Genomic DNA, 10,386 nt, shown 5'->3' with positions numbered 1-10,386 from the left:
GTGCTCCTTTGGCTGACTCAGTGCTTGCCTCAGGTGGTCAATCAGAGGCTCAGGCCCTGATGCAGCAGTCGCTATACACTCAGATTCAAGAGACTTCTTCAAAAATAATTGGTTTCCTTGGGAAAAAAATGTATCTGAAGGTATCACTGTATACAAGTAAATCTCTTGTCAGATTCAACAACTCTAGTTGTTCAGTGAAAACGCTTCAGTGAGGAATCTGAATGAAAAGGAGTGTGATATGATGCCTTATTGTTAAACCTTTAAATAGACTTCCGGTTTTTTAACCTCATTGAATCTTTTGCAATCCAAGAATGCTTGTGTAAGCTACTGATACAAAATAGTTTGCCATCCAATAAAAAGATGCTAATTAAATCTACCTGCTGTATTTTCTTTTAATTTCTTAGTCACTCAGAAGTATTTCCCAGTCTGTTTTTATTCAGTGCATGTTAATTTTTCCACTTGCAGAGTAAATTTTTCCCAGTTTGGAATTGAGTTAAAAGGGATTGCTCTTTTAGAAAGGTTTTCATAGCTTGGTATATTGGGCAAAAGGAAGTGTGTATGAAACTGGCATGCAATGAATAAACTTGCAAGCCAGTATGTTAAGGCTTAGTTGAAAAAGTATTAAAAAGTAGCTCTTGAATTTCAGACAAGGTTGATCCTTTGTAACAACACTCTGGTCATTTTTCTCTTTAGAAAAAGGCTTTTTAATCAGAGGAAGTTTTTCCTCTATATTCCAGCCACCTTAGAGACTCATGTTTGCAGGATTGCTACAAAGTAAGAAAGAAAAAGAAATCTCCTCTCCACCCTTCTCAACTTGTATTTGTTTCTGTTGCCTACTGTTCTAAGGTGTGTTGATACCCTTCCTTAAAGCTCATAGCATGAATTAACAATGTCTGAGCTACCTATTAACTGATTTTAATATGCAAGTGAAATAACTTGCTCTCAGTTACCTTAGCACTTCTAGTTAAATAGGAAACTGCTTTGTAAACCTCCCCTGCCCAATCAAACTTTCCTCACTTAATGATTTCTAGTTCTGAATTATTACTGTTCTTCCTTTGAGTGACTTCCCTCCCTGTTTCTTCATCAGTCACACAGCTGCTTTTGGAGGAAAAAAAGTCAGGCCCCAGAAATAGCAGATCTTGACCATCCATGGTCCAGTTAGCAAAGGTAGTGAAGAAATAGTAAGCATTTATCAACTCAAAGAAAAAATGTTAACAGAAAGTGTAACGGGACTATGATTAATAGTGGAGAGTCTTGTAGGCACTGTGTTGGCCATAAGCTTTGTAGCTACGGTCAAAATATTCTTGAGACAGTTTTGCACTGAAAAAATAAACAAACCTAAGCAAGCTATAGACCAGTATAAGCCAAATTTTGAAGTTTATTTAATAGTTTTATAGAGAGTTCCACCTCAGAAAAGAAAGTCTTCAGTTTCAGTGGAGATTTAATCACATGGACAGAATATCAACATTTCAGTAACGTTCATGACACACAGTAAAAACAGAGATCTTTGTTTATAGGACTGCCAACAAACAAAGCCAAACTAGAACGGTGCAATATGTTTAATTTGTTATTTCATAGCAAAAGAAGTAGTAGATTTTTCCATTAGGTTTTGTGGTTGGAATATATTATACTTGTAAATGTCTTTTTTAACTGGAAAAAAGATTCTTAAAGCTGCTTTTTGTTTTTGTCCTGATGCTGTTTACTTTTAAATAATGTTAACTATTTAAACAGTCTTCTCCAAATATTTTCCCATTGTTCCAGTATATGCTGCTGACCACCTGAAAGTAACACAGAAGCATTTGCACACTTTGAAAGCGCACAGACAGAAAGGTACGAATTTGCTCAAAGAACTACATATGCAGGACAGTGGTAAACAGTTACCTCCCATAAAGCTGTCAATCATGTGTCAGCAGTCCTGTCAGCCAAATAGCTAAGAGTCCAGTTTAAATGAACTTGTAGAAATGAGAGAACCGTTTTCCTCAATCTCCTGAGTTGTGTGTGCCTCACTTTTACTGTTCCCAAGAGAAAGGTAAAGTATCTCACAAAGGAATGTGACACAAATTAACACGTAGACTATGCTAACACAGACTCAGTGACACTGATTCAGGTATGTACCTTTTTTTATGATCTCCGTATTTGTCCTTCCTCTTTACACTTGATTTCTTAAAACGTTTTCTCCAAAACTGAACTCAATCTAAAACCATCTTCCATTTTACAAAACAATGCACCTCTCCCTCAGAAAACAAACAAACAACTTCCAATGTGATTTTTGTATAAATAATATAGCCTCATGTTAACTGGGGAGAGAACACATTTTGAAGCTCGCAATCATTCCTCTGAAATCAGAAACAACTTCTTACACAAGCTACCCTAAGAGACAGAAGCACTTCCAAAATATTACTCTCTTTTTACCTGCTGCTCGGATGTGGCTGCTAATGCAAACTGGCAGATTGTATTTTAACTGCACTGTGCTGCAGAAATATTTTTGGAGAGCCGAAGTTAGAAATATTTTTATTACTGGAGATGCTCCAATTTATGTTCTTCTAAGCCAAATCTAAGTAGTAGTGAAGTTCTGGATCAGACACCCCTAGTTGAAATACCTGAAATTGGTACTTCCAGGTTTGTAGGTACTGGCACTACGTAACGTGTATGTTTACAGGTCAGTTCAACACAGGATCATTTAAAAGTAAATACCTCTGCCTTAACATTATGTGCTGGACAAATACAATAGCTCAGCCACTCAACTTAGATATCTGCTACACTGAACCTTTAGAGCATCTCATTTTAGAAGCCTTCCTATACAAGCATTAAGTACATTAAATAGCCCATATGATGGGGATAGTTTAGAAACCAGTTAAAACAGTTTGATTTTCAGAGGGAGAAAATCTCCTGTGCATCCCAGTGTTACTGTTGATCTTATGGATTTTGCCATGGAAAGCACCCACCTGCTGAAGTGATGGCAGCCTGCCAGCCTAATTACCTGCTAATAAAAGCTCCTGCATCTCTTCATACTCAAAGCATTATCACATACAGGCAGCTAATTATGAATAAGCAGTAGTAAAAAATGAAAAAAAACACAGAAGTTAAATATCTATATATATCCATACCAGGAATATTTAAGGCTGATGAAAAGGCTGAAATGTTACATTTACTCACTGAAAATACAGACAACGTAATTCATGTCAGGACTTTAAACAGAGTCCAGTGAACAACCCAGTTCAAGTCCAAGGAATAGAAAAAGCAGTAATGAGTGGGGCACTGTCAGCTGCCCTTGACCTATTCTATCTGTTCCAGTCAGCAGATTTCATCTTTCATTTGTCCCATGCTATATTTTCATAACCTGGTATTGCATATCATGTGCTATGCATACTTTTTTTTATTAGTTCATCTTTTTTAATTTTCCATTGATTATTTGGACCCCAGAACGCTGAAAAATTCAAACTTACAGTAGTGCAACTCTGTATGTTAAAACCATGAAAAGACAATGAAATATAAACAAGGATAAGTCTGTCTACTTCCCCCCTGTATAACAGTTCAATTTCATTAGATATGTAAAGATAAGCTTCAGTGGAGGGAAGTCTACTCGAAATCTGATGTCAATCCAAACTTCTATACTTGTCCTTAGTATTTGTTTTGCTACAAGTTCCGCATTTTGGCCATGAGATCTTCCAGGCTTTCTTCAGACTCAGCCACTGTTTCCTCAGCTGTCAGATTCTCTTCCTAGTAGTAAAAGGAAGAAAAGGTCAGCAACAGAAGAAGCACACTAAATCATCTCCACAAACAAGCTTTACTGCAGATACGTCACACTTTCCCAGAACCAAGCACTCCATTACAAGATAAGGCTCAACTCAGCACACTTTGCAAACTCTGTTCTGACTGAAGTTTGAAAGTTCTGCTTGCAAAACACACATTCTGTGTTCCCCAAACATACCAACTGCACTTTGACAAAGATGGTAAAAATATCACTCACAAAAAGAGCAGTTGAGAAATTTGCCTTCCCACCCCAAGAAATACATTCACTTCTATCATTTCAAAACTGCATTCACACTAGCATCCATATTTAAGGGAATATATGTCATGAAAACACAGAACCATAGAAGACACCAGCTGAATGTACTGAGCTTCAGTTCTACTGGACTTGTTTAAGATGATACTTTATTTTAACGTTTGAAGGGTAACCAAAGTAGCTAATTTTATACATATAATCTATAAGATTTATTTTTTAAAAAAAAATAGTGTCATTGTAAATAATAAATGTATTACCTTGTTTGGGATAGTATATGCTACAGTAATTCCAACAGGAAGATCAGGTACTGGACCAGAAGCAGCTTTCAGTTCATCTTCTGTAGTTTCTGATACCAATTCGATGCCTTTGCATTAAAAGGAACAGAGAACTCCATTAAAGGGTAAGAGAGTCCTTTAATCACTACATTATAGCAAGAACAAAACTGCAGCTAATTTTCTGGAATAGAAAAAACATTTAAAGCAGAAAGAGCTTCAATTTCAACAACTTCATTAACAATACTATGATTTCCCTTTACGATATATGAAATGCTTCCAGATATGTAACTTTCAGATAAGAACAACCAAGCATATTATTTAAACATTTGTAAGCTTTTGAACCTAAAACATGCTCATTATGATAAAACTATATCAAATTGTTTTAGTATTACTGTCAAAACCTGTGACAAACCAGCAGCAATTATACAGTGTAAGTTACAAACAATGGGATGCATGAGAAGTCCATGCTCCCTCATCCACAACAAACAATTAAAATGCTGTTCCCAGTATCATGCTTCACTTAGTCATCAGCTGATGACTTACCCCAGTCATTGTCTTCATGCACTATTTCTTCTTCCTGATCAATTTCTTCTTGTTTTGGTTGTGCAGCTTCTTTTATCTGAAGGAAAAAAATTTAAAAGATATAAAAATTTAAGGTATATATAGCAGTTCAATTTTCAACAAGCGAGGAAGATCAAATCTAGTATTTGTGCTTGTTTTAAGGTACACAGTTCACTGTTTTGAACTTTGTTAGGCATAAAAGGCAGAATACCTGCAAATTTTAAAACGTCCATTAACACTCAGTAATATGACTGCCAGAAAGGCTGAGAATCATAGAATGATTTGGGCTGGAAGAACCTTGAAGACCATCTGATTCCAACCTCCTGCTGTGGGCAGTGACACCTGCCATCAGACCAGGATGTCCAGAGCCCCTTCCAGCCTGACTCTGGATACTTTCAGCATCCTTAGTTTCTTAGCATCTGTAGTTCTCCCCAGAGCCTTCCCTTCTCCAGGCTGAACAACCCCAATTTTACCTTATAATTTTCTTGCTGTTTCCTGCAATTTTGATCACTACATTGTGGATTTGGCTTCATAGCCATAGTTGGAAAGAAATCCTGCATCGCATTGTAGCCAAGATAGTAACTCACAGTACCAAAATTTAAAAGATACCTGATAAAAGATAACACAGACAGAGAAAGCACGTCTTTATACACAAGTACAAACCTGACAAAGAACTTTTAGAATACTCTTTCATACCAGTGTTAAAGGCTGGTACTTTTGTTGTGCATGAGCTACTGTCTCAGAAAAAAATGTGTTCAGAATAATAGGCAGGCAGTTTTCCCCTGTGCCCTAATTCATTGCTTAAAACACACAGGTGCCATGTATTTCAAAGGGAGAATTTTCAGCAGGAACCAGAAGCAGTTAATCATCTTTACATAAGGCCATGCTTGTGATGAGAACAGAGATTTAAATTAAGAAGCAATATTTGCATCCTTCATTAAAGAATAACATGTGTTGGTATACAGTTTTTTACAATACCTCTCACTGTGCAGCTGAAAAATGGATCTTCATTGTTTGCAGGAATAATTGCAAACATTTTTTATTCTTCATAGCTAGAATTTTCTGGACAACTGATTAAGGCAAGATAAGGCTAAAAGTTGTCTAAATGAAGTCTTATTTTCAAAGTATAAATGTCATTAAAGACTAAAATTTCAATAATATCAAGTTTCAAAAACATTTGCATGGAGTAACAGAAATTCTTGGGGAAAAAATGAAGACTTTTCCTTGCCCCGAGATGTTACATTAAAGAGAGCAGCTACAAAATAAAGACACCAGCAATTCAAGCAGTGTGTATTCCAGCCCTGTCTGATGATGCCAGTACCTTCAGTAAATAAGTCATAAATTTAGAAAAAGAACCAAATTCATCATTACCCAAGAAGCTTGAAGGAACTGCTCTCTTATGGTACTGCTGTACATCGCCTAGCAGCAACTCAAACACTTACTTCAGAACATTCTGTACGAGAATTCCAGCCACAACACCCATGGTTGTGGGAAGACTAGCTGCACAAACTCCTTCTCGTTTTAATGTTTTCTCATCAATATTTGCAGCAACCACAAGTGGAGGAGCACACTGAGGGGAAATGAAGAAGTACAGTTTAAGCAAAATGCATTAAGGAAAAAAACAAAAACAAAACCCAACAAAAACAAACCAACAGCCACGTCTCACACGTCATTTTAAGCTACTCCATTATCTGTGCTAGGATTACATTCACTAGACAGCTGATCTTCATACTGCCGGTCCCATTTCAAAAGACAGGAACCAGCAATTCCTCTGAGCACCACATACCGCAAAACAAGCGGATTCACCAGGAATGATCAGCTGGATGTGTCCTGACACTGCATTTTCACTCACTCCAGACTCCATCCAGATTTGTCCAAGCTCATTGCAGGCCTTAGAAACACAGAAACATATGCATCAGTACTGCAGAAGTTTAATGGAAAAAAAAAAGAGACGTTGTGAATTAAGAAGGATTAAACATACTGACTCTCATGCTTTAACACAGAAAGGCTGTATCAGAAAGAAGAACATGAAAAAGTAAAATAGAAACTGTTCATGAGAGTCAAAGGACAGACTAAATTTCTGCCCATGAAGCTGTGCCTTCGTGAGTTCCTGAGGACCTGTGTGCTTTGAACAACTACATGCCTTAGTGATGCAGTTACTACAGACCCACACTACAGGATCTAATTGCAAAAACTACTTATAGAGTGGTTTTTTTCCTATGCTTTGAGGCACAGATCCAGAGTATCTGTGTACACTCAGTGCATACAATCTGCAGATTAAGCTTGCTGTAGGATAACAGAAACCATGCATTTAGCATTCACCCTGCATTGATTGCTAACTATAAAGCAAAACAGGATGATTAGGTGTACAGCTTTAAGACATTTTTAGTATGCAGAAAGCTGTATACAATTCGATACACAGTATTAGAAAGTTTGTTAAGATTTAACCTACAAAGACTTAACAGTACCTTTCCTTAAACAAGGTAATTTGGAAATACAGAAAGCACTTACAACAACAATTCTTCTACTAACCATAAGCTGCTAGTAATTTAAAAGACTTTGCTTATGTTTACATAAAGTATGTGTTATAAGAGCTGGGTAAAATATCAGATTCTATTTCCTTAAATTGAGGAGGAACTTTCTTGGAAGATTCTTGAAGTCCCTGTCTTTTCTGCAGTCCCCACAATTCCTATTAGTACTTATAAAAGAAAACTGACCTCCGTGAACTCATGCCTGTGGTCTTACCGTGTTAATTGCCATGCGAGCTTCAAAGTTGTCCACACAGCTTAGAACAAGATCAACAGGCTTCCCTTCCTCTAGTGCACCATTACTGAAACAAGTATCAGAAGCATGCATGAAACTGCTGGCAGAACGTAACACCAGCATAGCAATCAATGTATTTCTTTAAAGTACAGAGGCACAGGGGAAGTATACTTATAACCAAACTTGTGCAAACACAAGGTACAACTAGCAGCTTAATTGCAGTAGGAATAGCAGCACACTGAAGCTGGAACTTAAATATAAGGCCATTTTATATTAATATAATTTTTATATCGTATATACTCAAAATATATCAGGAAAAACTTTATCTATTACAATATATATTTTACCTTATTCTATCCATGAAATGTTCAAAATTGTCCAGTGTAGTGATGTTATAGTTGTGTACTTCAAATTGCACATCAGGATTAATATTTCTTAATGAGGAAATAAAATGAGGCAATGTTAATAAAGACGGTAACTTGCATTTCATTCCCTAACTCCACAAGTACTGCTATAGTCTTCAGCTTCCATTTTGAAGGCTAAAAGGCAGCATAATTACAAAAACATACAAATTAGATGAAGAGACCCTCCCTCCACCCTCAAACAAAAGGAAACAAACCACCTAGATATTGAAATATAATAATTTATATTAAACTTCTGAGCAAAATTAGCTATGTGTAGAAAGATTCACTTTTAAGGTTCTGGAAAGGACAAAAATGTCCCTAAAATATCAGCTGTTGCCCCAGCTGCTTCATTCTCAAATTTCCACACTAAACCATGCTACTTTGTAAGCAATTAAGCGTGAAACATTGGTTTGCTGTCGTGGCATCCTGGATAGATACCATTAGATATCCACTTCTCTAAGTCGTACCTCAAGGTATGCTCTGCTGCTTGCACTTTACTTAATCCAGCTTGATGAGGTTGGAAGAAGAGTCTGTTCATGTTTGCCAGTTCCACTTTGTCATAATCAAACAGAAGAAGCTACAATAGAGATTGTATTTTGTGATCCTCCAAACAAAGCAGTACATAGAGCTCCAGAACAGGCCATTTTAAACAGCTGCTGTTTAAATACATAAATAGGCAATCTGTGTGGTTCTAAACTAAATACATTTGAAAGATTAGAGAGATTATTTACATGAACCCTATCAACTCTGTTCTCACTTTCCTACTTGCCATTCTGGCATTAACTAGACTGTGTCAATTCTTTTACTTGTGTCTTGGCATATAGTTCTTCATGAACTTCTTTTCAAGTTCTTTTCAAGTGCCTACAGAATACTCATATGTTGACTGATATGAATTTTGAATCAATAAATTATTGAACACAAGGAACATCCTTTCTAGGTAGAGGATGCTGGTCTACCAGAATTGCTCCTGTAGAGAAAGGAGGAATATGCTTTGTAATGAAAAACATTGCATTATCTCTGTATTAAGAAGATTCTTAACTTCCAAGAGTAAATGGAGAGGTTTTGCCTGCAATTATGAACACTCAAGCCATTCCCCAAATTCCTCCTTTTAAAGAACAGGCTGTTAACTCTATAGCTTCTCACTATCTATACTCACATCAGTTATTTTTAACTGCTGCTACATGTTTAGCTGTGTCACATGAAAAAATAATTTTTGTGGGTAAAAATACATTCAACATCTGCAGTTCAATTTCTTGAGCATTTACTTGTTCTCATAGGCCTTAATGTTCTATGTGAGCTATACCCCCTTCTTTTCCTTTGTTCTGTTTTCCTCTTGCAATAACCTGATGAGATATTAGACAGACGGACTCACATAAGAGTGCAGAGAACACAAAGAGTTCACGTGATGCAGGGCTACTGACCTAAACAAACGTTATTAGTGTTAAGAAAAATGCAGACTTAAGATCCTTCACTTATTTTATTTAAACGCTGTTCACGAGTGCTTTCTTCACAGCACTTCTACTCGGGCAAAACCAAGGGAGGAATACCAACTCTAACTTTTAATGACGCAGACCAGTCTACGAAGTACAAGAAAACTCACATTACCTTACCAATGCCACACCTTGTCAACATCTCAGCAGTCACACTGCCAACTCCCCCCACGCCTACTATCGCAACTGTGAAAGTACGGATTTTCTGCGGGAAGAAATAATGCACAAATCAGTGCATCGCCACTGTGGGGACAGGGGAGAGGTGAAAACACACAGCTGTCCTCGCGCAGACACACGCTTACCTCATAATCTTTGACAATTCCCATTCTTTTTAACGCCATCAAGCGACTGCAAAGAAAAGCAGCATCATTATAAACAAGACGTTTTTTATATTTCTCGCGGAAACTTTGCTTTTCAGGTATTCTCATCACCCTCATTCCTTCCCTCCCTCTGCAGTCCGTTCCCACCTGTAGGGATTGGAATCCGTCACCTCGGGGCTCATGGTCTCGATGCGGCTCCTCGCCGCCGTCCGCCCGCCCCGCACCACCTCCAGCTCCCGCTCCAGCTCCCGCACGCGGCGCTGCAGCAGCTCCACCTGCCCTCCCTCCGCCATGGCAGCGACACGTCTGTTCTCGGCAGCGGCTTCCTGGAACGCCGCGGACCCGTCCGCCGCTCCCGCCGCCTCAGCGAGCGTTCCCGTGGCGGGCCAGGCGTCTGCCGCGCGGCAGCGAACGCGCTCCGACGGGCCGAGAGCACGAATCAGCCTCGCCAGTCCCGCGCGGCACCGAAACCCTGCCCTGCGAGCCGCTTTCCTCCGGGAAAACCCGGCCGGCACCGAGAGCCACGGCACGGAGGACCGCTTTCGGTGATGGACCAGGCAGCCTCCC

The 10,386-nt window shown here is 38.4% G+C and overlaps 1 protein-coding gene and 1 long non-coding RNA gene across 3 annotated transcripts in view; one reads left to right on the top strand and one right to left on the bottom strand.

The window, feature by feature from the left end:
- The window catches only part of LOC128086043 (uncharacterized), a 32,353-nt gene extending 31,977 nt beyond the window's left edge, over positions 1 to 376 (top strand). Inside the window, exon 2 of the long non-coding RNA XR_008209223.1 lies at positions 34 to 376. This is a non-coding gene — a long non-coding RNA (uncharacterized LOC128086043). The remainder of the gene's footprint in view (positions 1 to 33) is intronic.
- Positions 377 to 1,358: 982 nt separating this feature from the next.
- UBA5 (ubiquitin like modifier activating enzyme 5) lies at positions 1,359 to 10,301 on the bottom strand. Of its 2 annotated transcripts, XM_052694184.1 has the most exons (12): positions 9,967 to 10,301; positions 9,802 to 9,847; positions 9,615 to 9,704; positions 8,477 to 8,586; positions 7,953 to 8,039; positions 7,588 to 7,672; positions 6,629 to 6,733; positions 6,285 to 6,412; positions 5,316 to 5,451; positions 4,825 to 4,900; positions 4,264 to 4,370; positions 1,359 to 3,720 (listed from the first exon to the last, which is right to left on the bottom strand). In XM_052694184.1, exons 1-12 carry the CDS (start codon positions 10,110 to 10,112, stop codon positions 3,637 to 3,639), a joined length of 1,200 nt encoding a protein of 399 aa, XP_052550144.1. In that variant the 5' UTR covers positions 10,113 to 10,301; the 3' UTR covers positions 1,359 to 3,636. The 2 variants fall into 2 exon arrangements, with proteins under 2 accessions (XP_052550144.1, XP_052550145.1); XM_052694185.1 differs by lacking the exons at positions 9,802 to 9,847; positions 9,967 to 10,301 and having other exon boundaries at positions 9,620 to 9,704.
- Between the last annotated feature and the right edge of the window lie 85 nt (positions 10,302 to 10,386).

The sequence above is a fragment of the Tympanuchus pallidicinctus genome, unplaced genomic scaffold (assembly GCF_026119805.1).
Source record: "Tympanuchus pallidicinctus isolate F22 unplaced genomic scaffold, pur_lepc_1.0 scaffold3, whole genome shotgun sequence".
Taxonomy (NCBI): Eukaryota; Metazoa; Chordata; class Aves; order Galliformes; family Phasianidae; genus Tympanuchus; species Tympanuchus pallidicinctus.
This window is presented reverse-complemented; position numbering and strand designations above follow the sequence as displayed.